Raw genomic sequence first — 27,403 nt, 5'->3', positions numbered from 1 at the left:
GAATTGGTAACCGATCGACCAGGGCCCCCAGGCTTCGCATCTCAGGCTCTCATCCATCATATTATGCTGTCACCATGGAAACTGAGTCACCGGGCAAGCCTCTTCAACACACTCACCAGGGAAGCCAGGAGCAGTGCAGGAAAGCTTCTCTGGGGCTCACGGGGCCTTTGTCACTTGCCCTGTTGACCCCTAGCCTTGGCCATGTAAGGAAAAGGGACACAGCATTGAGGATGAGTTGTTCGTCACCATGAATCCCGGACCCGGAGCACAATGGGGAGGAAAAAGCCGTTTGTAGCAGCCGAGTGACTGCTACATTCTGGTGTGAGCCTTATTTGAGATTTAAAATGGAGGCTCATTTCCATAAATCCTCTCCTCACATAGATTCACCCCCTTTGCAAACGGCCCAGACGACACCCCCGAGGAGATTCTGGCGCGGATCAGCAGTGGGAAGTACGCCCTTTCCGGGGGGAACTGGGACTCCGTCTCCGACGCGGCCAAGGTGAGCCCGCCGCCCGGGCGCTCACTCGGGTGTGGCAGGTCTGCAGCCGCTCCCGAGACCCGGTTAGAGGGCTCTGTGTAGACAGCGTGGACGCCGTGCTGTCGTGGGTGTTTTTAAAGCTGCTCAGCTAAAAATACTCGTGTACATATAAATGTTTCATAGCGCTTTTCACATTTCCTACACTCTCAGCGTGTCAGAAGCAGTAAGAAGGGGACGTGTGCACAGAGAGTCAGAGAGGGGCCTTTGTTTTTTAAAAACTGCCTCCTGTGATTGTGGAGGCTGGTGAGTCCCAAATCCACACAGCAGGTGGCAGGCCGCAGGCACAGGGGAGAGTCGAGGCCGCAGCTCCAATCTGAAGGCCACCCACCCACTGGCAGGGTTCCTGGCTCCTCGGGGGGCTCAGTCTCTTTTCCCTTAAGACCCTCCACTGATCAGGCGAGGCCCATCCATTGTGGAGGGTAATCTGCTTTACTCAGACTCCGCCGACTTAAACGTTAGTCTCACCCAAGAGATGCCTCCAGAAATACAGAAACTTCAAGACTAGTGTTTGCCCAAACCCTGGTACCACAGCCTAGCAAAGCTGACACACAGAATCAACCCTCACGTGGTTAGTGATGCTGCAAAATGACCGCCCCGAGTGACCACAGACTGGTCAGGCAGAGCCCTGGTCCAGGGGTGTGTCTCCATTCCCTTCCGATACTTTGTATCTGGGCCTCTCCGCAGCTGCCCTGTGTGTGACCAGCCCTGGTCCTTGTGGTCATCCAACGTGGCCTGTTTTAGTTGACACCGTCAAATTCCTCTCCAAATAGTAAATCAGAGCACAAACTGTCCATCTCCTGTGTTGCCCTAAAGTGACTTCGAGAAGAGCGGACTATCTGAGGCTTTGACTCCAGCTCTACCATCACCGTCACATGTGACCTCATATGGTGGCAGAGGGAGAAGGGGAGCTGACGGCGGAGGTGATGGTGAAGAAGATGGGGAGGTGGAGGAGGAGATGATGGTGGTGGTGGAGGTGACCCTGGCCCTCCCCGTGCTCCTTCCCCTCCGCTCTGTCCCGAGTGAGTGCAGGGACTCTCTTGGTTCAGGGCACGGGTGCTGTGGTCTCCAGGATGCGGTCTCCGAAGTGGCATCGAGACCAGGAGACGGTGCCGGGACAGGATGTGTCAGGAGGGCAGAGGGCTTCCCTGCCCCCCGGACCTTGCCAACTTCTTCCTGCCCCGTCACTGCCATGCCCGCACCTCGCCCCGGCCCTGGTGCCTTCCCCACTGCTGCGCCCACCAGGCAGCCTGGCCTCCAGGCCTCCAGAAACGGCTCAGCCCGCGGCTCTCGTGTTCCTAGCGCCTCCACAGTCAGACGTGCAGGAATGCCTTTCTCACAAGGGGAGCTTGAGCCTCTCGGCTCCCACGCCCTCACGAGGGGAAGTGAGAACAGTACTTCCAGGGAGGACTTGTTCCGAGTAGTTGCCCAGATTAACGTTATCCGGCATTAAAAGGCACCAGGTTTCTCTGTGGAAGAACAGGGCATTTGGTAGCACTTCAGTGCTGTCGTTTTTGACCGGAGATCCTGCGGAGAAATTCGACCGACTTTCCATTGCGTGCTCACACTCGGATTCCTTCACATCATGTCCACGTTCGGCAGAGCGCAGGCTCCCAGACCAGCCTGGGTGCTCATCACTGGCCTCTCTGGGCACGTGGCTAATCGTTACAGACAACAGCACTGGCGTCTACAGAACAGGAACTGATGTGAAACACCGCCCACAGTGTCCGAGGCGTTATGGATAAGACAATTCACAGGGACCACCGAGTCCCGTCAAGGAAAAGGGACAGCATGGCTACTCTCTCCAGGGGAGAGCCCCCCAACCCTGGCCTTGACAGGCTTTTATTGGCTTTCTAATAGCATGCAGCAAAGAAGGTTTTCATTCATTTTACTTAGGTTTGCTTTAGGTAATTACTTTTTACAGATAGCAACAGAAGGGATGTTACTGATTATTTCTTACAGATTAACAAGGAATAATGTTGCAAATGCAAGAGAACAGTAAGAGTAACAGGCCTGGTTACAGTTCAGTTCTCAGGAGGATTAGCACAGGCTTCAGGGAGTTACTTCAAAGATATGCAGCGAGGGCTTGTGCCTGAACTCAGGGTGAGGGAGTTTTAGCAAGAGCAAGTCACGAAGCAGCCTAGGTATAAGGCAGGCCTGATTTCCCACGGGAGAACTTCATGGGCATGGTTCTGCGTGCCACTCACTCCCCACCGGTTTTCCACGTGGGTGCCGAGCTACATTTCCATGTCCCCAGAAGCGGTTGCCTACAAGGGACAGTGACGGTGACCCTTTCCCCACCCCACCTCCCAGGATGACCCTGACCACTCACGAGAACGGGCTGAGTGCTGTGCGAACAAGGATCACAGCTCCGATTGTGCGTGTGTGCCTATGCACACACGCGACGCAACAAGGACGTGGAACGTGGGGCTCTGCGTTCAAGACCAGTTTTAGGAGTTGTTATTGTTACTCTACGAGTGAACGATCAAATGCTGTCCATCAAACAGGGCCTGTGGCAGGTCCGGGACGATGACAGGTCGTGGGTCCCGTGGTTGGTGACTACTGGTAGCAGCTGTCGGTGGGTGATCCTTGAGAGGATGTGGCTGTAGACGTTGTCGGGAATTGGCTTGCTGTCCGTGGGGCATTCGTTAGTCCACCTTCTCCCTCGGGAGGACGTCATCTCCCTAGAGGAGTATTTCAGTAGCTCACACGCACCATTTAACATCTGCACATGTGGTTTCTCTTTAGACATAACATCGTTAACACAATATAACCCTCTCAGGGTTGAAACATAACAACCAGCCACAAGCTTATAAACTTGAAAATAAGCGCTTGACCCCAAAACGCGTAGACTCACTGAAGAACAGCGGTGGAGGGAGAAGGGAATTTGCTCAGGGCCTCAGGGAACAGCCCAGACCACCCACTTCCTCTCCTGTCCTTCCCTCCCCACAGGACGTCGTCTCCAAAATGCTCCACGTGGACCCTCAGCAGCGTCTGACAGCAGTCCAGGTCCTGAAACACCCGTGGATTGTGAACCGAGAGTACCTGTCCCAAAACCAGCTCAGCAGACAGGACGTCCACCTGGTGAAGGTGCTTGCGAGAGCCAGGAGAGCAAAGCGGTGGGGGCGGGGAGCCCAGAAGAGGCCCATGAGGCCTCTCCACTAACCCAAGAACCACAGTGTGCGGGAAGGGGGTCCCAGGTGCACGGGCAGACTTCTGTATCTCATCATGCATGCGCAGGCACATACAGCTCTCTGGGTGGCTCACAACGTCTGTGAACATGGCCGGCAGCTCCCGTGCATGTATGACACAGCAGCAGGGAGAAGGACGCAGACACAGGCTGACACAGGCAGGGAGCCAGGGGCAGGGGGAGAGGGTCTCAGGGCTGTGTGGCTCCTGGTCCCCAGTTCCTCGGTTCTGGACCAGAGCTCGGCCAGTGTCCCTAACAGTGAAGACAAGACATGTCTGAGGCTTTCTGAGCCGATGCCCTCGTCTCGAGGACTCAGCTCCGCCACTGGGGCACAGACACCCCCAGGCAGCAGGTCCTGCACAGGTGCAGCTGGGTTCCACTGAGACCACCCACACCGCTGGCAGCCCTGGACCAGGCGTGGCGAGGGTCCGGCTGGCTTCCTGCCCACCCCCAGCCCCACCCCACGCTCACCTTTGCCTTCAGCAGGAGCATCTCATCCGGGAACCCCCGGCTTTCCGCCCGAGGGCAGCCGCTTGGTCCATGCATGTGCCATGGGAGACTTGCCACCTGAGCACCCCAAGCTTGGTTTTCCTGACCCGGTGGTGCACCTGTGGTTTCTGAGTCCCCGCAGTTCTGTGTCCTTGAACAAACGCAGCGAGGCATCGGTTCCCGGTCCCCTCCATCACAACACCCTGGCACCTGCTTGTGTCAGGTGCACACCAGACGGGGGGATGGACACGCAGGGCTGGAGCCCACAGTGCAGCACAGGCCCCGGCTAGGTGGCCGCCCCGGGCTCTGCCTGAAGACGGACGGAGCCACAAGCCTGCCAGGCCTCAGGGTCATGGAAGGGGTGGGGCGCAGTCTCCCGAGTCAGGCTGTGCGGGCCACCCACCGGAGGAGCTCACTAGGCTGCTTTCCGAGGCTGCGTCCCCCACCCCCGCACAGCCTTGGAGAGGCCCCACCTTCTCTCTGCTCTGCTGCCAGGGCTTGCTGGTGGCCCCTCTTCTCGGCAGTTTGTGAGACTCCGTCCCCCCACACTCAGAAACAGGGCACAAAGCACACCAGGGTGCCACTCTGCAGGGACCTCCATCAGAGCAGCAGCCTCAGGTTGGGGTGGCGGTGGGGGGCGGAGCCCTCCTCAGAGAAGTGGGGGCGGCCCCAACCTGCGGGGCTCGGAGCTCCCCAGTTAGGAGTGGTGCACCCTGAGGATTCAGACTTGCCCCAGTTTCCCAGGTCATCCAGCTCCTCCAACGTGGCCAAGTGGCGGTGGCCAGGCCCTAGCTGGGGACAAGTGTGTGTGTGCAGAACCAGCAGGCCCAGCCGGAAGTGGGGTGCTTGACCTGGCCCCAGGCACAGTTCAAGGCCAGCAGGGGTGTTAGGCACAGTGATAAGGACCTGGGCTCACCACTCTCGGAGCTGCAGGGGCCTCACCGCTCTCGTGGCTGCAGGGGCCTCACCGCCACCCCCGGATGTGGGGGGAGTCACTCCTGAGAGGCGGTGGCAGTGCGGTCACCCGGCCCCTCCCTTGTTTTGCAGGGTGCGATGGCCGCCACCTACTTTGCTCTCAACAGGACCCCGCAGGCCCCTCGGCTGGAACCCGTGCTGTCGTCCAGCCTGGCCCAGCGCAGGGGCATGAAGAGACTCACATCCACGAGGCTGTAGCGCTGGGACCCGCACCACCCTCAGCTCCCGGCTCTGGCATCGAGGGCATCGCTGCAGCGACTACAGCGCTTTCGCTCGGCCCGCATTTCCTCGTTCAGGCCAGAGAGTCCGGACGGCAACCTCCCAATGCCACCTCGCTCTGCCAGCCTCTCCGCCTCCTTCCCTGCTAGCCACACGGACTCCAGGCACCGCAGCCACCACGCCAAACACCTGAGCTCCTGCCGGCTGTTTACCGCCACGGCTCCCGTTCATGCAGACAGATGTTTTCCCAAAGAGAAAGCCAGTTCCCTGGTTGGAAATGCGACACGTGGTCTTGGTTGTCCACAGGAGGCTTTAAGGTCCCTGGGGTCCCGCAGCTGAAGAACGTCAGAGGGGGCACAGGGCACCAGAGCAGAGCCCCGTCCCCTGAAGACCACCCAAGGAGCCTTTGTCTCGTTGCCCCGGCACCAGGCCTCCACCAGATGAGGGCCGGCCTTGGGGCCTCGGGGACAGGAGGAGCCAGTGGGGCGCTGGAAGCTTTGGCAGCAGGGAGGTGGCGCAGTTTATGGAGGCCCTGCTGTCGTGTGTTTCTGTGGAAAGGACCCTTCTTCACCGTCATTCCGTGACCATCAGCGTGTCGCTGGGTGCACACACGGGTGCGGTGTGCTGCTGCCAGCCAGGCGAGCATTGCTGCTAAACCAAATCGCCACCGGCTCAGCCGTTGCCCAGGTCTGCGGGCGGAGCACGTGTGCCCCAGCCAGCCTGCGGGAGGACCGCCACCCGTCTGTCTGTCCCTCTGAGCTCAGGCAGGGCTGTGGGAGCACCTGGTGGTCACAGCCAGGCTCCCACTACAAAGACAGTGTTTCATTGCTTCTCTTGCCCCTCGGCCTCTGCGCATCCTCAGGCACCCAGGCCACCTTCTGGAAAGGACTCCTTAGCTTGGCCCTGGGCTCCCAGACCTCAGGACATGAGCTGAGTTAGCGCACACAGCATTTTTGTCACAGTGCACAGGACATGGAAGGTGGGGACACATTCGTGACCCTGTGTTCCCGCAAAGCCCTGCTAGGCATTTCCCATTTTCTCAATGGAAAATGCTTCCTGAGGTGCCAATGACATCCATCCCCAGTGGTCTTGCTCAGGTCCAGTGGCGTCACGAATTGGAACAGGGACAGCTGGAGTGCCCACAGGCCCCAGGGTCTCCCTGCCTAGAGGCCACTGGAGTCTTTGTGTCTCATGTGCCTCGAGGCCCCCAGCTGCCCACCAGGGCCCTCACCCTGGCCTGTCTGCATGAGGCTTGTCCCTGAACTCTGATGGAGGGACCCAGTGCTGAGAGTCCTGAGAGGGTGGTGGGACAGCAGGTGTGTCCACATTGTCATCCCCACTGTGACAGCCCAGCCCCCGTCCATCTCTGCTATGTGATGGGTGTGGCCTGACTTGGAGCTCCTACGGTGGGCGGCCTGCACAGCCGGACCGGCAGACTGCTTGCTCCCCGACCCCTACCCATGACCCTGAGGCCTGGCGGGTCTGCGACCTCACCCCATGCTGCCCTGCCGAGTCTGTGAAACACTGTGTTCCCACCTTCATGTAGGGCTAGGTGAGAAAGGCAGCCTAGAGAACGGAGGTACCAGCGGGAAGCCCACCTCCCCAAAGGCACCTGGGGAATCCAGCGGCCACTCCGTCAGGGGGGACATAACAGGGCGATGGGTGTCTTCACCATGCCTGGGCCAGCTCCCCAGCTCAGTGAACGGCACCATCGGACTCATACAGGTGACAGGAAGTCTCCCAGCCCTGGGTTGGGAAACCATAGGATTCATTCAAAGTAAAGGAAGCCGTGGGCCTCAGGCCTCTGGCCCACCACGGAACAGACCCTGCGCAACACCTCTAGGGTGTCACCCTGTCCCGGTGACCCCTAGTTTGAGAGAACCTGGCTCACTGCATTGGTGTGAGGGTGTTCACAGAAGCCACCCCCAAGTCAGACTGGGCAAGTGCCCGGTGTCCCCTCTGTCCTGTGGTGTGGCTGTGTACAGGCTTCCCGTGTGTCGATGTTCGGAAGGCCGTTCGCTTTCTAAGTGGCGATGGTTGTCAGTGTCAGCTCTCAGCGCTGTTCTTTAAGCGGCGTCCCGGAGGCTGCGTGCAGGACGCCCCTGCCCTTCCTGGGCCTCTGCAGCAGGGGGCACTGATGCTACTGCCTTTGCTCCCACGTGCTCACAGCCCCCGCCCCAGAGAGTGCGAAGAGTCTAGCCAGGAGCGGCGCCTGAGCGGGGAGGCCTCCGGAACTCAGGGGATCACGTGGGAAGGGACGAACTCGCGGGCAAAGGCTGGTGGAGGCGGGCCCGGAGCGCGCTTTCTCCCGTTTCCCGGCCTCGCACTTTGTTTACAAGACGCTTCCCGTTCACAGGCCCTTCTCCTGCTCGCGCTTTCGGTTTGTGTTCGAGATGGGCAGCCCCTGTACAGGTATTTATTACGCTTTCCAGACTTTCTGAATAGGTTTTTTTAAATAAACATGGGTTTTATGAAGTGTAATACTTTTCTCGCCTCTCGTCTTGGGCTTTCTGCCTTGTTTCCCATAATGCCCTGCAAGTAAACCCCTCCCCCGGCTTTGGGGACTCTCACCGGCTGTTGGGTGACAGACCTCAGGGAAGGTGGGCCCATTGCCGCCAGCTCTGCACTGGGAGCCCTGTGTGGGCGCGTGGGGCGCGTGCGTGCGCGCGCGCATGAGTGGACCAAGAGGGCACGAGGACACGGGAAGGGCGTGGTGGCACAACCCAGACGGGTCAAAGCCCCCGCGGGGCCAGCGAGCACGTGCTGGGCAGGCAGGGAAAGGGGTTCCAGTCCCGAGAGCCTGAAAATCACCATGGACGGAGTGACCCCTGGCATCCGGCTCGGGTGCTGGGCCACAAGCCCTCGCGCGGCCCGCGATGCTCCCCACGTCGCCGGGCACTCGGTGGGGCAGGCGTGGAAGCTGGACCGGTTCAGGGGCGCCGACGCCGGCCCAGCCCTGCCTGCGGGAGCGCCGCGGGGGCGCCCGGCACAAAGGGCTGACTGTCGCGAGTGGTGAGTAGATGAGCTTATGCACCAGGACTACGATCCCACGTTCCCCAGCACGAGTGGCCTGTGAGATTCCCGCCGGGGCTTTTGGCGCTGGGGCGGGCGGCGGTGGTGAGATGGCCTTGTTGACCTTGGGAGGTCGGTCACGTGACTCCTCTGGAAGGTGCTCTCCACGTGCTTGCACTTGTCACAACTCACCACTAGGGGGCAATGAGCAGCTTCCTGCCGAAGTGCACTTGGAACCTGCAGGTGCCAGCGGAGGTGCTCACCTCCCCGCCCCTCCCCCATCCCCCCCCTCCCCCGCCCGTGCCCGTCCCAGGGCGAATGCGCCTCGGAGAAACGGTGGTGTAACGGTGGTCGGGGACCGGCAGCCCACTCCCAGGCGCCCCGCTGCGGAGGGGCTGCGGAGGGGTCTGCGATCTGCGCTCACTCAGAGAAGAGCAGGGAGAGGCATGAGCGGGCGCGCCGTGGCCCTGCACAGTGAAAACGTCCCGTTGGTTTGAGTTTGGGTTCGTTTCCTAGTAACGCTGGTTTCCCTCACATCCAGAAGAAAGTCTTAAATGTCTCCTTTAAGACGCCCCTGTGCAAGGGGCAGAAGTTACCTAAAATGTCTTTATGAGACAAAATCCTTCATACGACAGGTCTGCAAGGAAAAACTTGATTTAAAAAGGTTTTTTGTGGTGAAAATGGTTGTGCATGACCTGCTCAGGAGACTGTCGGACGTTAAGTCTGGGATCCGTCTGTTTGTGTGTTAACTCATTTATTTAGAGGGAGGGGAAGGGAGGGAGAGCAGGAGGGAAACACTGATGTGGATCGGCTGTCTCTCCTGACCAGGGTGCCCTGACCAGGGTCGGAACCTGCAACCCAGGCATGTGCCCTGACTGGGAATCGAACCAGCGACCTTTTGCTTTGAGAGCACAAGCCAAACTTGCTGAGCCCCACTGGCCAGGGCTCCATCGTATTTTTAAGTGTCTCTGTGATTCCAGAATGGGCCCTGTTGAGGAGCACTGTTCACACCAGAGGGGCTCTGAGTGCCTGGACTTCAGCGGTGGGACCTGACTCCCCCCCTTCCTGTCCGGCTCAGCTCCACCAGCTGGGCTAGGACGTAACCTGAGCCTGGGGCCCGAACAACAGGTGTTTCTTTCGGGCAGTTCTGAGGCTGGAAGTCTAAGACCAGGGCACCGGGCAGGGTGGGCATGTGGACATGCTTCCCGTTCATGGACTCACAGACGGTTCTGGTCTGTTCTTACTCGGCACCCGCCCTCGTGACCTTGTCTAAACCCACTCTCCTCCCAGGGCCCCTCCAAACACCATCACATGGGGGGAGGGGGCAGAACAAATAACCTTGAAAGCACACAAGCGCTCAGCCCACTGTGTCTCCTCACCTTAGCTGTGAGCTCTTGCTCAGAAACAGCGCCCTGTGCTGACGGTGTCAGCAGGCACTGGGTGGCCCACGGCTGCCACCGCCAGCAGGAGTCACGTGTATGCAGAGTGTCAGCTCGTCAGGGAGAGCGTCCCCAGGCCACAGAGGGTGCCGTGGGGGCCAGCGGGCCCCTCACAGAGACTCTCAGCTGTTTCTTGTCATGGGTGGGGGGGCCTGGTCTGCTCCGCAGCCGCCTCTGCCTGGAACACCCTTTCCAGGCCTCATGGGGGTTTGTTCTCGGGAGGGGACTCCCTCCTCAGAGAAGCTTCCTGATGGTCCCCCCCCAGTAAAGCTCTGCTCTGTCTCTGCAGCCTGCATATCTCCCTCCCAGCCCGCGGCACGCCCCGGCATTAACTCATTTGCTCCCTCCGCCTGTTTCCCCACCGGACTGTGATCGAGGTGCTGGTGTGGGCGGCTAGGTACCGATAAAGGAAGGGAGTAAAGAGTCTCAGACATTATGATGCCTGATAAACTAGGAAGCATAAGCCTCCTTGCTTTGCTAGGAAGTTACAGCTTCACGTACTCCCCAGAGGACCACCAGTCTGCCCCCCACAGATCCCTGGGGGAGGGATAGAACGATAAAGGGGGTGTTCTGCACATGTGCAGTAGGAGCCAAGACAGCGACCACAGAGACCGGTCAGTCTAGCCTGGGGAAAGGGCTGGACTGGATAAGAGACACAATCCTGGAAGATCTAGGCAATAGATTGGCTGGGAGGTGGACCCGTGAGCAACCAGCAAAAGCCTGGGAAGTTGACTGGTTATTCTGAAAAAATCTCCTGGTCCATCCCAGGCCCGAAATAGTGTCACCTGAGCCTAAAAAGATGTTGCCCCTTCTCTCTCTCGCCAGGTAACTTGTGCTCCCCCCGTTCCTCTGTGCGTTCTCGCCACGTCAGCCACGTGGAGACAGCAGCTGCCTGCGGCCCAGTGACCCCATGGACTCCAAACACGGCCCCAGCGGAGGGGCAGCCAGAAAAGCAAACTGAGCCAGCCGGGTGGTGAGAAAGGCCAGGCTGGATCAGCCTTGGCATGGCACAGACTGTCTGGACACCGGTCCTATTTCTGGCCCTGATGAAGGCAAAGTTGGACCTTCTCCATGGAGGGATGGATGGAAATGGGACGTTGGGAACCCAGGGGCATGCCTTCGATTCTTACCCCTGGCGCCACAAGTAACCCTTACCGGTGTCCTATACGCATGTCTCCTGGGAGGCTTTCCTCGGGGCACCACGAGAACCCCACTTCCGTGGGCAACAGAATCCTTACCGGCCTGGCTCTCGTGGGCGCTTGGCACCACCTGAGGGATGAACGAGACTGAACCAAAAGAGGAAACTGACCACAGCACAGAGACCGGGCTGGAGCCCATGCGTAGACCTGAGCCGCTTCCTCTTGTGAGAAAACCTCCCCTTTTCCCTGATCCCTGCCCCACAGGCCCCTGGAAAACTGAGTTTGGACACACAGTATGTGAGCAGTGTGTGAACCTGGAAGGCACCCTGGCTGTGGCAGCTGGAAGTCATGTTCCTGGTTTGCATTTCGGGTCTGGCCCCTAGGAGCTGTGCGCGGACCATGGTCTCGGGGCTTCTGTGACATGGGTGTGGGACGAAGTATGGGTGAGCTTCTCCTTCCTCCTGGGGGACATGGGTGAGAGCGTGGGGGGCCAGCCACACTGCTTCCCACTCTCACTCAGTGGCAATATCCGGAGTCACTTTCCTTGCCATCGAAGCCTCTGTCCCCTTCAGGCAAGCCCGCCAAGGACACCCAGTCTTCTTGGCCGGCACAGAGTTCCGTGGGACTGTGTCTCTTTGCTGGAGCTTGAACATAGGCTGAAGTTGGTGTACGAGGCACACCAGACATTAGCTTTCAGATACGCCACTCAGAACTGCCGTGCAGATCCCTGCGGCCTGGCCCATGTGGAAACTGCTCTGAGGCCAAGTGAACACACGGCTCCCAGGTGAGCTTCAACCTGCTCTGCGGGTGAAGGAGTTCTCGTAAACAGACCGCCTTGTTCTGTGGTCTCACGTTCCCAATGGATCCGAGTGACAGAATCACCCCCACTGTGTGTGCACGTCACACGAGCCATGTTCTGCCGGTGGTTCTCATCTCCGTGGCTCCTACCACGTTCAGACAGGTGCCTCCACAAGGTGGTGTGACAAGAGGTGAGTGGCACAGCTGCCGTGGCCAGAAGGCACCCTCGTGGGCACTAGGGGAACGTAGGGGCTGACCATGCACAGAGAACAGCAGAGTGGGCCTGCAGTGCACAGCAGTTAAAGAAAATTCACAGTCATGACAAACATTTTAAGCCAACGTTGTTTATCAGAATATACACACACTTTTTGGTGGCTTGAAACTTCACTGACGTTTAAAAAAAGTTATAATGATACAGTGAGATCTAAAGTGCCCCTCACTGGTTCCAGTGGGGAGCAAGATATGAATGAACGAAGACCAGCTGGGCTGCTGGGCAGGGAGCCAGCTACTTGGCCAGCGCCAGACTTTCCAATGTAGACAGAAGCATCACCAACCTGAGGCCCAAAAAGTAGCAGCAGGGAGTGGGCATTTTGGAATCTTTCAGAGCGTCAGCTAGGGGCGAAAACACTAGTTTCTCTCCTAATGAATGGTGCTCTGGCTGCGCTGGCCGAAAATCAGGATTTGTTGGCATTTTTTCAGAAGGCACTGATGCATCGTCTCCCACTGCCTCATTCCGGAATGTGGTATGTATGGAGAGTATCTGTGTTCCATTTCCTGGGGCAGACATGACGAGGAGTGCCCTGGAGGGAGTTTTTAAACTGCTTGGTGACCATGATCACGCGGTCCGACTGACCATGTTCACGCGGTCGGACTGACCATCGATTCGTGGAACTGGTGCAGGAAATCCAAGTCCCCGAATGCAGGGACATTTGCCAGCGCTTGTTGGCCGAGTTGTGGAAAAATTTCACAATGATTTACTTCAACTTTACCTCCCACTCATGAAGTTCTTGAAATAAAGGGAACATTGGCCAAATGTTGGTTAAGGGCCAGTGGCACCCTGCGGCTTTGTTGTCGTGCCGATGGTACGCTGCCTGCGGACGCGCTAAACCCGAAGCTTCGATACTTCCTTTCAGAGATGATTTGGGATCTAGCTAGACAGGGAGGCAGGGAGGAGAACTTACTGGCAATCGAAAATTTTGGAATACAAATCAGTGATCGTGATTTCACAAACGTTACAAACAGGCAGGATGGCTGGCAGTGATGCGTGGCGTTGTGTAAACCAGCTGTGAACCGACCCCCAAACTGAAGAGATGCGTTGGTTGTGCAACAAGTAACCTTTGGACTCAAAGCCAACACAGCCGAGTTGCAGCAACGGAGGGTCAATTTACTTAACTTGAACCTGTCATTTTGAAACCGTTGTTGCTTTTGCTTCAAAGTAAATTCTTCTAAAAAAAGATGAAGTAGTTTTGTCAATGTGAATGCAATGTTAAAGGAAAATAGTTTGGGGGTACTCATTTCCGTTTGGGAAAACTTCAGTATGTTTGGAATAACTTGGATGCATGAATATACTTTTTTTAAACTGTAAATTCCATGAAATTTAAATAGAGATCAAGCATCGCTGCTGAAAATTTGGCATCTGAATAGAGATGAACTGTAAGTACAAAATTCACACCAGATTTTAAAGACTTGGTATGAAAAAAACATAAAATATTTCAATACTAGTTTTTATGTTGATTACATATTGAAACAACATCTTGGATCAAATAGAACACTAAAATTAATTCTGCCTGTTCCTTTTTACATTTGAATGTGGCCACTAAACCCCCAACACTCTGCACATGCCCCCCCCCCCCAAGCCGTGGTGTGCAGACGAAAGGCCCAGCCCTCCCGCCCTCCTCCCCCATTCCTCTCACCACACACATTCCATCCTTGGACTCCTTCCTCTAAGGGGTGTCCAACCTCGCGGCATCTCTGGGACACACATTAAATACATTGCAACGTGCGATCACAAAAGACACTCCTCGTGTTTTAAGTACATTTACGACCTTGTGTTGGGCCGCACTCACACACACCTGCAGCCTTTTCACTGCGTGGGACCTGGAGGTGGGGCTACAGGCTCAGTGGGATTCAGGTCCGAGGTGTGGGGTGCACGGTCCCGCCACGCCGCTCACTCAATGCGGCCGTGCTGCAGGAGGCACCCACCGCCAGGGGGTGAGCAGACCCCCTCCCCCACCCCCGGGGAAATCTGGGGGCCTTCCCTGGGAGGCCCCCGCTGGCCGTGAGCGCCCAGCCCCCACCCACGCATGCTGGGGTTTGAGCGTGCGTCCCTTGGCGGTTTCTGTCTGGATGCGTCACTTCATGGGGACAGCAAACCAGGGTGCTTCTCATTCTGCCTTTCCTCCTCTGTATTCGCTGGACTCGCTCTGACGAGAAGGATCCCCCTCAGCACTAGGCTACCCGAGGTGGGGCGCACGGGCGACTGCTCTTTGTCTGTGAGGAGAGAGTTTCGGGGGATTTGCTTTGTTTGCTTTTCTATGCATCTTTTTGAGGTTTTTCTTTTTAATCACTGTTATGTTTTTAAAAGTAGCTTTATTGGGACACAATTCCAATGGCACACAATCCACCGGTCTTTAGCAAATTCACAGAGCTGCACGACCGTCCCTAGAAAATGTTAGACCGTTTTCATGACCCCGGAGGAAAGTGCAGCCGGATCTCCCTCACTGCTCCCCCCCACCCCCACCCCCGTTCTCCCAGGCGTAGGAAGCCACCTGTCCATTCACTGTGTCTGTGGACATTCCACATGAGTGGGATCACATGACACGTGGGCCTTTGTGGCTGGCTTCTTTCACTTGGTTTCTGCCTGGAAATGTAACAACACTGAACATCATATTTAAGCCTACCTCACGGGTCATTTTTTTTGGTTATTATAGGAATTTTTGTTCTTAGAAAACCTTTCAACTAGTGATTGCTCAGGGACTGAGATGGTCACCGAGGCCTTTGAGACTGCGCCCAAGAAGCTTCGAGAAGCCCAGGAGATGTGCGTCCTTGCAGGAGCCAGACTGCCAAGCCCCCTCTGCTCTGGCACCTAAGCAAACCACTTTCCTTCCCTCTTATATAGGACATGGTACAACATTTATATTGGTTTTTGGAGTTTTAATTTTCTAGATTTAAAAAACCTGAAGCCTAGGGACTTTTACTAACATGCCAAATATGGTCAGCCCCGAACGGGCAGGGTTAAGGCCAAGGGGGGGCTGGACTCTGACCCCAGGCTAGGTGCTCAGAAGACATTATCCCCTTAAGGTACTCGTGCTCCTTCGGTTAATCACTGCGGCCTGATGTGGAAGCAGACTCTTTTGAAGTGGGCCTAGCGGTGACGGTGGCGACAGTGACCTTTCTCCAGGTGCTGCCGTTGCCCAGCCGTCTCAGGTCCACCTCCCAGGGCCAGCTCCAGCCCTCTGAAGCTGAGGTTGTGTGTATGGGGCGGTGGGGGGCGGCGCTTAAGAATCTGCAGGTGATTCTTCTGACCGCTCGAATTTCAGAACCACTGTTCATGCGAGAAAGAAAATATTAGGGGATAAGGCTCAGCACAGAGAGATCCAGAAAGCCCGCTCTCACACTGGGGGCCCGGTGGGGGGTGGTGCAGTCGAGAAGGGACTTGTCTCTCCTCTCCACTGATCTTGCCGGAGCAGTTTGGTTTTTATTCAAGAAGCCATTTGGTTTCCTTACACCCACCTTCTGGGTCGATACGAGAAGAAGAAATAAGGTACAAGTGCCTAGCAGTCAACAAAATGTAGCTACTAATATTATTAATAATCAAAACCCCTTTGCTTCTCTTTAGGTCATACATTCCCACCTCCACCCCCAAGCCTCTGAGGTGGATAGCAGCCTTCCTGGTGTTACAAGACTGTAATATTGTCCACTGAGGTACACTCTCTGAAGTTCAAGGCCAGGTATGACCCAGAGATCCTAGAAGAAAATGAATCTGACTCAATCAACAGCTTGCTATTTTAATCCTCAAAAGCACGTCTTTTTCTTTAATGTCATTTATCTTGAATAGATTGCATCTATTCATTCTGCACACTTCAAAAGGAACGAGAGTGCACAGCGAAATGTTGCCCTCCACCCCTTGCCCCCTTAATCACCCTTAGAGGATTAAGGGTGATTAAGGGTCATTAATCACTGTTACCATTTCTCCCGTGTCTTTGCAAACGTGAAGTTTTATTTCCGTTGTCCCTAGGCACAAGTAGCCTACTTTACACACAATTCTGCACCTTGATGTTTTACTTGTAAGTATTAAAGACCTTTCCACATCAACACGCAGAGGTCCCTCATTCTTTCTAACTGCTGCATGGTATTCCATGAAATGGAGGCACCCTGATCTACCCCACTCCCTAAGGAGGGAGGCAAATGGCTTCCCAGCCTTGGGTATTAAAGGCATTGCTGTGTGCGTGAAACTGCACAAACCTGCCTGTCTACCTTGGGTCGAATCTCTAGAAATGGCCTTGCTGGGCCGCAGGGCATGTCCACCACTAATGTGAACTCGTTCCCCCTCTAGAGATGTTCATATTCTCATTTATGTTTGTGATGTCCAAGTCCCTGTCCCCATACATTTCACCGAAGGCACCTTCAATAACGGAAATCATCTACATGTGGGGCCAGTATAAAAAATTAAAACCAAACAAAACCCTGAGCAATAGAAACCTCGCTGTTCCCTCTGTGACTCGATGCACCCGCCTCCCTGGGCTCAGGTGGCCTTTGTCTCAGGGCAGGGGCGCGGCCGCCCTCGGGCGCCCCGCCCTGCGCCCACTATTCTGCGGGCCCAGGCGGAAGCGCGGAGGATCCGGGCGCTGAACCGGCCGCCGGGAGATCAGGGGCGCACTGCCCTTGCGGGGACGCCGCGTCCGAGTGCCACCGCCTAGTAACCGCCAGCCAATCGCCCGGCCTCGGGACCGCAGAAGCCCCGCCTCGCGCGCCGCCGAGGGGCGGGGAGAAGGTGTGCGGCACGCGGGAGCCAATCCGCTGGTTGCCTCCCGCCGCGAGCCCTCCCATAGGCCAAGAGTCGGCGGCCGGAAGGCGGGGCGGAGCTGTCGTGACGCGGTCCGGCGGGCGGGTGCGTGTCAGCTTCGTCCGCTCGGCCGGGTGTTGTTGGGCTCCGTGGAGCGGCGGCGAGGGCATTGAGGGTGGCCTAGGGTCCGGTGCAGCCATGGCGGGCGCTCTGGTGCGGAAGGCGGCGGACTATGTCCGGAGCAAGGACTTCCGGGACTACCTCATGAGGTGACCAGTCCCCCCAGATGGCTCCTGGAGGCCGGGGCCGACCCGCCCGGGGCGGGGGCCGGCAGAGCAATGGGCTCCGCGGTAGGGGGACGGGGGCTCGGGACAGCGGGGCGGGGGCGGCGAAGTAGCCGGACCGGTGCCCCGGGAGACGGAGTGGGATCTAGGGCGGGGGCCCGGGGTGATGCGGGGGCAGTTTCTGGCCGAGGGGCGCCGGGGCTCCGCCGCGCTGCCCCTGCCGGCCGGGCGTGCGCCGGGTGGAACGCCCCGGGCAGGCGCTGGGCGAGCGCGCGCGTTCCCTGCACTGAGCAGCCCGCGCTCTTGAAGGTGAACCCCCGGCGCCCGGGAGCTGCGGGAGCTGCGGGAATAACGGTGCCGGGCTGAGTTCGCCTTTCGACGTTATTTTTCCAGCCTGAAGACTAAGCGTAGGATCTAAAATGTTTTCAGATGCGAGCACTCTGCCAACCAGTGTAGAATAATGTGTCGCCGAGGACAAAGTTTTCCTATTCTGTTTCCCATTAACTCGGCCTTTCCAGTTAGAAACAAAGAGCATTCGTGGCTGAAAGGCCAGAAGACACACTTTCTGTATTTCCTTTCACCTCTGATCTTCAGATGCTCATTTTAATTTTTTTAAAATTTATCGATGTTAGAGAGGAAGGAGCGGGGAGAGGGGGAACATGGATCTGTTGTTTCCCTTATTGACACACCTGGTTGACTCTTGTCGGATCTGGGATCGGACCCTTGACCTTGGCTCTGGGTCTATGCTCCAACCGCCTCAGCGCCCAGCCAAGGCCCAGATGCTTAGTGTAATTTCAAAAATATTTAATACAACTTTGAAGCAGTTTTGAATCGTTTACTTGGAGTGTGATGTTAGTGTTCCGTGTGGGTCCTGGGCTGTGTGGCTGCCTGGTTAGCAGTGCAGTCGGGGAGGGAGCGCAGCTGAGGGCAGTCAGCCCGGTTGGGACCGCCCAGGGGTGCAGCAGGCGGCAGCTGACTTTCACCAATGTGAAAAGGGTTATTTTTTAATCCTGGCTATTACTGTAGTGCTGTTGACTTCGAGTTTCACAGAGCGGTAGGGTAAGAAAGATAATTCAGTCTGCCGTGTGGTAGGGCAAGTTTGGGAAGAGAAGCTGCCCTCCTGGCTTTACAGAAGAAGAACGTTGTGTGGTTAAGCAAGACGGTGATGGTGACGAGGTCGTGTTAGTCCCCAGGCAGGAGCAGCGGGTCAGGTTGGTGTGTTGGAAAGTCTGAGCCCAGTGGAGACAGGAGGCTCCACCTTGGTCCCTGTGGTGCAGTGTCTCCATGGCTCTGAACGTGCCCAGGGTTCGCACCCCGGTTCTCCTGGTGCCATGTCTTCCCGGGGTCAGGTGCGGCTGTGGGGAACGCTGGTCGGTGTAACTGAACAGAAGGCTTTTGCACCACACCCACGAAGGAGCATGCTGGTGGTCACCTGGCGTCCACTACAGAGGAAGGGTCAGTTGACCGTAATACATCCAAGGAAGAGAGGTGGCCCTGCTTTCCTGAGTGTATGTCATCAACCCTAGGTGGTGGGTTTGAGTGACCCTGGCCCTTGGCCATCCAGCTGCCCTGCCCTGGGCTCGTCACTGAGCCCTAGTGACACAGCGCCATGTTTGACAGCTAGCTTCCTTTTTGCTGTTACTGACGTGTGTTTCACACCCTGGGTTTCCGGCACTGGCTCTGTGCCTTCCACCCCTCTTCTTGCCTGTTCCTCCTTCCTCACCTTTTGAGGGTCTTGGGTCAAGAACTTTCTGGTTCTCTCATTCATATTTTTAAAGAAGGTATTTCTCAGATACCTTACGATGGAGTGAAAGGAGATGACAGTTTACCTCCTGTCATCCTGTCTCCAAATTTTGGGAAAGGAGTGAGAGTGGGTGGTGATTTGTGAGGTAGGACGCCCCAGGTGTCAGTGGCTGGGTCTGGCACGGCTGTGCAGATGGGTGGGTGTGGGGGGGCTGACCGCCCTTGCTGAGAGGGGACGGGCATTCGTTTGCACAGATGTGCTTGGATGCGTGTGCAAAGGTTGTTTCTCAAGAAGGACCTGGGTCATGGAGTGTGTGTGTCGGTCACTTACTACGACTCATAAATCTGAAGTCAGTGGGGTGTCTGCAGTGAATATGCTCTGGTCACTACCATACTTTATTCTGTTAATTTTAATTTACAAGTTTCCAGGGGAGCTTTAAGGACTTGTGCTTGTTAACCGGGAGAGACACACCAGTGGAATGATGGGATCTTTCCCAAGTTAAGGACGTGAGAGTTGGGACAGACCCAGAAGTCAGGTGGCTCAACACTTCACTTGCCACGTGGGAAACCTGGTCTCTACACCCCAGGACCCCACACGTGTGGGGCTAAACAGGTGTGCCAATTAGAGTAAAGGAAAAGAGCGTGTCCGAGGATCGCTTTGAAAGGAGTCGGGGGTTGGGTCCTTGCCCTGCACGTCTGTTCCTGCCCGGGTCTGCCTTCTCTGCGCGCTGCTCCCGCCCGGTGCCCAGCCTGTGTTTTTACGTCCCTGTGCTGGGACTGGCCCTCCCAGACGAAGCTGGAGCGTGAGGCAGAACTGACCTCTTTCCTGTCGTCTGGTTTGGTTCTGCCCACTAAGTACAGTTGAATATCATGCAGCCAGTGGTTAGAACGCTCCCTCATTTTAACTTGAACCTAGAAAATCAGGTAACAGTGGGTGAGAATACATGACATTCAGGTGAACATGTCAGCCTACAGGAGAACTGCATCTACACCACAGGTGCGAACCCAAGGCCCGTGGGCCAAGTCTGGCCCTCCACCTTGTTTTACCTGGCCCGGCACCGTATTTCTACCCAGAGGCAGCACAGAGCTCTCGCTCAGCTCTTCAGTAGTAGGACATTTACACAGTCCAAAAGTTACATTCAGCCTTTTGGAGGCAGCCACAAGGCTGATGTGGCCCCCGGTGAACATGAGTTTGACACCCTGATCTACACTGTCTCAAAGCCTTCCCCACGTGCCGTCCCGGCATAAGCAGATGGTGCCAGGCTGCCCGTGGAGCCTTTTGGTGCTGCGGGCCCGAGTCACACACTGCCCAGGTCACTGCCCAGGTCACTCAGCGCTCTCAGAGGAAGCTGACAGTCCTGGCAGCGATCTCGGGGGGACGGGAGCCAGAGCGTGGCCACACAAGGGGGAAAATAAAAATGAGCTTAGACGAGAGCAACTGATCCCAGTTGCAAATTAAGGAGAAAAACATGATAAAGCTTATTCAGTGCTAGTTGTCTTCCTTTCCACCGCCCCCCGCCCCCCCCCCCCCAGTCATTCTTACCCTGGAAGAGAGATTCTCCTTCATGAGAGGTCAAGGTCATGTGTGAACCCAAGAAAACCTTTACCTATGTGTTTTGGGGTTTGGTTTTGTTTTGTTTAACCTTCATTGAAATAAAATTAAAGCAGCATACCAAATAGAAATCAAGGACTTCTTTATACAGTTGTATATTACTCTCCCCAGATTGCAGTTTGTTGCTTATGAATTTATCTTTCTTTGGAACAGATTCTTATATATACCAAGGTTTTTTTTCTTCTCCTTGTTTGGCTCTGCACAAATGTGATTTTTAGAGTTTTTTAACTGAGTACCTGGACATCTCTGACATAGAATTAAGGGCTGCTGAGTTGTGAATTTTTGTATTTTCCAGGGATGCTTATAAAATGACATGGTTCTCAGACTGTTCTGCAATCACCAAACCACTATTTAATGTGGAGTGACCAGCGTTCTTTTCATGACTGTTTGCATTAGGACTTTTGGATCGAGCAGCAAATGGAGGCAGCCGTTTTCTTTCCCACGTGCTGTTGTGTAATTCGAGCTGTAACATAATCCAAGGGGAAAGCGCTGAACTGAAAGTAATCTGCCCCCAAGGTGACATCAGACTTCACGTGCTGCACCCTGAACCGTGTCTCTGGGGGGAGAAGCGCCGCTGCTGTTGGGTGGCTGGGTGCGGGCCTGTGCTCAGACCCGGCCCGGGCGTCCGGGAACGCGGCCGCAGGGGCCACGAGGGGGCGAGGGGGCCCGGTGGTGGTGGTGGCGCTGCGCGGCGCTGCGTTCCTCTCCAGCTTGTCGGTTCAAGGACGTGGTCGCTTTAAGCCGGGCTGGACATTCTGGGGCACAAGCCACTTACGTGGCTGAGTACTGGAAACCTGCCGGGCAGCGAGGTGCCAGGGTGTCGGTGCACAGCAGCCTCCGGCCCCGGGACAAAGCGGACGGACGATGCCGCGGTGATGAGCTTCTGCTGGTTCTGTGTCCAAATTAAAGTACTTCTGATATGTCGGAATAAAGTTAATAAAGTTAACATCTCTTTTTCTTTTAGAAAACTTTAAATTATATTCGTGGCTCCTATTTATGACTTGTATTATATTTCTGTTGGAGCACTGTAAGGATTAAGGTTTTTTAATGAAATTAAGGCTTAATTAAAGTCTAAGTTGTCATTAGAAATGCTACTAGGCCTTCTGGGGCAGGGGCAGGGGAGAGCGCGGGCCACTCCGGTGCTGAGACCTGTGCGCTGTCCAGTCGGGGTGACCTAATGGAACCCGGCCTTTGACACCGTCTGACCGTTTCTTCCTTTTCTCTTTTTTTCATGTTTTCCCCGTCCGAACCTCGGTGATCTCTCACAAAATAGTACGGTAAGAAAACTGCTTCTACTTCACTTCGGGTTTGTGCAGATGTCTGTATTAGCAGCGTGACGGACAGCAGACCTGGCTCCCTTTGCTTGAGATAGTGTGTCTGCCCGCAGCGCCCTGCCTCATGGGCTCTCAGGACAGCTGTGCGGTGGTGGAGTGAGAAGCTGCCGGTCCATTTTTGAAACCCAAGTTGTTGCCACGACTCTGGCAGTGTGTTCCAGTCTGGACTGCCGAGCAGCTGGGGTTCCGAGCACGGACTTCCAGGTTCTCGGGTGTCACAGCTGCTCACCTGACCCGAGAGCAGCTCTCCCTCTCACGTCGGGTTCCTTTCTTCCGAAAAAGGGTCTGGTGTAGACTCTGCATTGAAAGATGCGTTGTCAAATATCCTAATGAAAGTTTAAAAAAAATAGTGTTCCTATATTTAAACATTAAATTGTAGAGAAAAGTTATCACAAATTTTAAGTTATGGCAAGAAGGAATTGTAGAAGAAGTTAATCTCATTTTAAAGTTCTCTAAATGGGACAGTCAGAGGTTGCTCAGCTGTAATCTGGAAGCTGGCTGGCACCTTGGTGAGCTGCCAATCCTCTCCAGCCTGGGGCCCACCTGGTAAGGACCGCCGAGTTGCAGGCGCGCACTGGGACAGCTCACCAGCCAGCCTGCGCCGTGCGGACACGCGGACTGCTCCCACAGTGCACATCGGGGCCAGTCAGCGAGTGCACGCTGTCCCCAGCTCCACCTCATTCCCTCCTCTCTGCTTCCTTCCCTCCTTTTTATAGCACTTCTGGGGCCCAGTCGCCAACTGGGGTCTCCCCATCGCCGCCATCAACGACATGCAGAAGTCTCCGGAGATTATCAGCGGGCGGATGACGTTCGGTGAGTGTGCGGCCGTGGGCCCCTGGAGGGCTTTCACCTGCACAGTTCCAGCAGCCCCAGCAGGACAGTCCCCATCAGAAAGTGACAGTGTATGGAAGGTGCCCCCCCAACAGGCAGGGGGAGACACCAAAACACTGGGGAGAACTGAGGCGCTGTTTGCCCTCACACTCCCTGCACCCCGTGGAGGGGTACGCGCTCTTGACCTGCACAGTGTTTGGAAAATCTGTTCCAAAGTTTACCCCAAACCTCGATGTTTGACCCTAAAACTGTCATGGGGCTTACACAGCAGGTCTCTCGGGTGAGGGCCTGTGAACAGCTGTAGTGATGGGGCTGGAACTGCTGTCCACCTGCATTCGGAGGTGTCTGATGGGCTTCCCGTCTGAGGTGCCCGCGAGCAGCGACTCCCACTCTGCTGAGGTCTTAGCGGAAGAGGCCCCTTTTCTGGTCGAGGCGTCTGACCTCGGGTGCCCCCCCCACCCAGCCTCCCGACCGTAAGTCCTTGCTTCCCTCCGCTCCGGTGCCTCTGCAGCCCTCTGCTGTTACTCCCTGACCTTCATGAGATTCGCCTACAAGGTGCAGCCTCGCAACTGGCTCCTGTTTGCGTGCCACGCCACCAACGAGGTGGCCCAGCTGGTCCAGGGGACTCGGCTCATCAAGCACAAGTACGCGGACCCAGGTCGTTGGGGGGTCGGGGAGGGTGAGGCCCAGTCTCACACTAAGAGGCCTTTGGGATTTCGGGGTGTGTGAGTGTGGAGCCTGACGCTGAGCAAACTGCGCTGTGGAACTTGAAACTGGTCGGGCAGGTAACACCGTGCGGCACAGACTCAGTCTTGACCGCAGGGAATGGGGTGCTGTGTTTTCGTAGACATGTTCGCTGAGATGCATGTTGCCCAACCTGTCTCCTGAAAGCCCTCCCAGGCCTGTGCCGCTGCTCCCCCCGACTTTCTCCGTGTGCTCATTTCCAGTGTGACCAAACAGGCCTCAGCCTGACGGTGGGGAGGCAGGGGCTGGCGCTGTGTCCGGACAGCATCGCCAGCTGCTGAGTCACAGAGTCCACTGTCCTGAGCACCCCCGTGAGGGACGCGCGCAGAGATCTCTTCCTACTAAGCAGACGATTCCAGCAGAGCCCGCCGAGAGCCTGCACCGGAGCCGCAGCACCCGTGCCCACGCCCACCGCCCACCACCCTCTGAGGCTGAGTACTTCCTCCTCCAAGAGCGGGGTCCCAGCACGCAGTCACTTTAGTAATTCCCGGTGGTGGCTTCATCTGCAGCAATGTGGACGTTATCAGCTCAAATTCAGTCACGAGAAACCGGAGAGAACAAAACCGGTAACTCTGCGTCCCAAGTTCTCGACCTTCCTTTAGTGACGTGAGAGCGCCGACCGTAGGCCACACGCATCATGTCTCGCATCCAGGGTTTGAAAGCGTCCGCCCCCGTGCAGTGCGCATTCTGAAGCACTGTAACTTACTGGCAATAAACGACTTAGACACTTGTGGAATGAGTGACAGAGTATCCCGCCGTGCTTCTAGATGACTCCAGTGCCGAGCTCCTGCAGGGCACCGGCCCGTGTCAGATGGGCCTTTGGGGCGGGGTGGGGGGGGCAGAGGGGAGTGATTCTGGGAGCAGCCCAGGCTGGGCGGCTGCCCTCCTGGGCGCAGGTGAGGAAGCGCCCCCAGATGCTGCCCCTGCAGGGGCCCCGAAGTAAGCGCCCAGCCCTGGAGCTGTGCTGGCCTCCATTCCCCGAAGCAGTGGTCAGCTCCCCACGTGCCGCTGTGCCGTCCCACACCCCCAGGGCGGGGCACTGCACTAGGTGTCGGGTGGAAGACACGGCCTCGGCGTGGGCAGGAGCAGCTCCTGGAGTTGGCCAGAGTGACCCTGTGTCCTGAGGACATAGGCCATGCTGGCTGAGGGCTGTCCCAGGATGCAGTCATGGCAGGGTGTGGGACCTCACCGGGAATGCTAGCGACAGTCTCTTCCCTGAGGCAGTGAGGGAGGAGAGCCCCAGACAGACTGCCTCCCCGTCTCCACCCACTTGGGACCCCCCATCCCCTGTGCCCTCTGAGCAGCTCCTCGTGTCTGTCTGTCTTTTCTGCCTGGCCTTCGAGGTGCTGCCCAGGCTTTGTCACCTTGGCCCCTCCCACCCCTACTGCCGAGAGGGTGGGGCCGGCAATGCTTCCATCTTGTTAGGCAGGGCGTGGGGAGATACCTGTGACAGGCCAGGGCCCCTCTCCTCCCCCCACCTCTCTGGCCTCTCTGCCCCAGTCCCTGGGGCCACTTGGGGTGGGGGGCGGTGCAGCTGAACTGGTGGTGGGGCTGCAGACCGGAGCCCAGGGCGCTCCAGTCAGGTCGAAGCCGCACTCTCCTCCCCTGACCACGTGAGTGCGACACCACCGCCCTGCCCGGAGCTCCTGAAGCAGCGACTGGAGCCTGCGCCCTCCCTCCCTCCGGCCCATCTCTCCAGCCTCCGCTCTCCTGTGGCTTGGGACCTTTCTCCTTTCCTCACCTTGGGGAAGCCTCGTCTTGCGTGTCTTTGATGCTGCGTAAGAAGTTAGGGGATTCTCCCACCTCCATAGAGAGCCTGCCTGGGTCCCCAAAGGGGCACCCTGTAGCTGTCACCCTGCTGGGAGCCAGGTGCCCCAGGACCAGGACAGGCCCTGATAAAATCCCGTGGGCTTCCCTCACACACCTGGTGAGCAAGTCCAGCAAGGCCGTGTCTGCTCTCCCGATGCTTCCTCCTGTGGGAGGGAGCCTGCGAGCCAGCAGGTACACCTGCAGCATAGGTGTCCCACACAGGGCCCTGGGGGAGCCCTGACACCGACCTTCCCATGTGAGGAAGAGGGAGGAGCCGAGACAAGTGGGCTGAGCTAGCTCCTGGCTCCGGAACAGGATCTGGGGGCTTTCTGTAGGACCCTGGCTGCCAGCAAGGACGGAGGCTGGAGCATCAGAGCGTGTGGGGTGGGCACGGTCTTGTGTGTTTTGTGTGGCGCCGACACCAGCTGGCGAAATGCTCTTCCAGAGCAGCATCGGTTTTAGTTTTTCTTTCTTTTTGGGGGCGGTTGCTTTAAGACGCCCACGTCCATTGTCTATCTTTAGCAAAAGGGGCACTGAGAACCACTGGGTGTACAGCGGGTGGGTGGCGGCCTTGTGCCCAGAAGACCGCCAGCTCAGCTTCTGGCGCACTGGGTGGGGGCAGTGGGGGGCCCCGGGCAGGCTGCTCCTGCTCCTTCGTCTGGGATTTGCAGAGCTTGGTCCTGGAGAGGCATGGGAAGGGTACCGGCTCCAGGTGTGTGAGTGTTCAGTCTGCACCGAGAGCGGCATGCACAGGGTCTGTCCGGTGTGGTCCCGGGGTGTGTCCCCAGAGCAGCTGTCCCACAGGACACAAGGGCAGCTGGGGCAGGACACAGCCAGCAGTGTGAGCCCATTAGCCGTCCAGGGGACAGCGTATGAGGGAAGAGCCACGTAAGGGAGGTGTGAACGCACGGGCTGGGTCGAAGCAAACCCTGGTTCCTTTCAAAGCCAGTTGTCCACAGGTGCTTAAACTGCCCCACGTGACGCGCCTCTGAAAATACGCACAGGCCTGACACAGTTCCCATCTCAAATGGTGAAGCACCGAGAGAGCGAGAGCGGGAGGACACAGACGAGCTGAGACTGACTTCCAGGATGAAGTTGGCACCCCATGTCGGCACTGCAGGGCCACACCGGTGTCTTTGTTACTGTGGAGTCGGGGCAGAGGTGACAATGGTGAAGCACTTCCTGCACAGCCGGAGCTGGTGGGCCGGGCGGGAGGCCTGGCACGGAGTGGCGGCCTGGGCTGTGTGCCAGGAGTGCCAGCGACAGGAAATCCTGGCGAGGCCAGAGGCCCTGGTTTCACAATTCCCCTTTGCTTGGGCCGCTGGGGCTGGGGCCTGGTCCCTCCCCGCCCTGCCCTGCTCTGTACCGGCTGGAGCTGTGCCCTGTGTGCACACCCCTGGCTGCCCGTGCTCCGTCCTTGCTGCACTCATGCTCCAGCTTCCTCAGTTGTGTTCCCAGACCCGTGGGCAGGGCGCGGCTGCAGGCTGCAGTGGGGAAGGGAGCAGCGGTGGAGACAGCGTGGCAGCCCTGGCACGCGACTTGGCACCAGGCTTCTCTGAAGTGCGCTGCAGTCTCAGAATCGACTTTTTGAGGTCTGGGAGAGAAGCAAACATCAAAACCAAACCCTCGCAATCAGGGGCCAAGCCTGAGTGACCCGGGCCTAAAGCGCTGGGCGGGTTACTCGCCTTGGGGAGGGCGCGGGCCCAGGACGGCAGACTTCTGTGCAGAGGTGCTGCTGGGCAGACCCCGGGGCTGGGCAGACCCCAGGGCGAAGGCCCCCATGGCAGTGCTGTTGACACAGAACGTAACTGGAACCATACAAAAGCCCGTGAGGGGTCGCTGTCCCCTGACTTTGTCATGGAAGCCTGTCTCCCACACACCTGGCTCGCCTACAGGGCTCTGAGCAAGTGTTTACCCGCCTGCAGAAGGACACGCACACTCCACCCCTTTCCTCACCAGCCAGCTTTGCCTCCAGGTGCCCACAGCCCCTCAGACCAGGTCAGCTGGTGTTCGGCCGACTCTCCAGCCCGGCTGAACCAGTCGCTCCACCAGCAGGCCCGTCCTCAGGAGCCAAGACCCCATCCAAAGGGCACTCACTCCAAACCCAGGCCCTGCTCATCCTTTCCGCTCCTGCCTGGTTTTGAAGTAAGGGGTCGGTTCCATTTGTATTTCGGTTGTGACTGCTTTGCATTGTTTTCTGGCTTTTTCTCTCTTGAGGGTGATAATTGGGTGTGATAATTGAGTG

The 27,403-nt window shown here is 57.2% G+C and overlaps 2 protein-coding genes across 5 annotated transcripts in view; both read left to right on the top strand.

Annotated features, from left to right (window-relative positions):
* RPS6KA2 (ribosomal protein S6 kinase A2) overlaps positions 1 to 5,864 on the top strand; it is a 166,493-nt gene extending 160,629 nt beyond the window's left edge. For all 3 annotated transcript variants that reach the window (XM_037061091.1, XM_037061163.1, XM_037061216.1), the window contains 3 exons: positions 382 to 499; positions 3,488 to 3,625; positions 5,262 to 5,864. In XM_037061091.1, coding sequence (XP_036916986.1) covers positions 382 to 499; positions 3,488 to 3,625; positions 5,262 to 5,387 — 382 coding nt within the window. In that variant the 3' untranslated portion in view covers positions 5,388 to 5,864. The remainder of the gene's footprint in view (positions 1 to 381; positions 500 to 3,487; positions 3,626 to 5,261) is intronic.
* An 11,015-nt stretch (positions 5,865 to 16,879) lies between these two features.
* MPC1 (mitochondrial pyruvate carrier 1) lies at positions 16,880 to 24,085 on the top strand. Of its 2 annotated transcripts, none has more exons than XM_037060974.1 (5): positions 16,880 to 17,070; positions 18,021 to 18,024; positions 22,491 to 22,587; positions 23,117 to 23,249; positions 23,553 to 24,085. In XM_037060974.1, exons 1-5 carry the CDS (start codon positions 17,000 to 17,002, stop codon positions 23,575 to 23,577), a joined length of 330 nt encoding a protein of 109 aa, XP_036916869.1. In that variant the 5' UTR covers positions 16,880 to 16,999; the 3' UTR covers positions 23,578 to 24,085. The 2 variants fall into 2 exon arrangements, with proteins under 2 accessions (XP_036916869.1, XP_036916798.1); XM_037060903.1 differs by lacking the exon at positions 18,021 to 18,024 and adding an exon at positions 21,714 to 21,717 and having other exon boundaries at positions 16,888 to 17,070.
* Positions 24,086 to 27,403: the final 3,318 nt, after the last annotated feature.

Source organism: Sturnira hondurensis, unplaced genomic scaffold, assembly GCF_014824575.4.
Source record: "Sturnira hondurensis isolate 20B ecotype Veracruz unplaced genomic scaffold, ASM1482457v3 Scaffold0000167, whole genome shotgun sequence".
Lineage (NCBI taxonomy): Eukaryota > Metazoa > Chordata > Mammalia > Chiroptera > Phyllostomidae > Sturnira > Sturnira hondurensis.
Note: the sequence above shows the minus strand (reverse complement) of the source record. Positions and strands in the feature narration are given on the sequence as shown.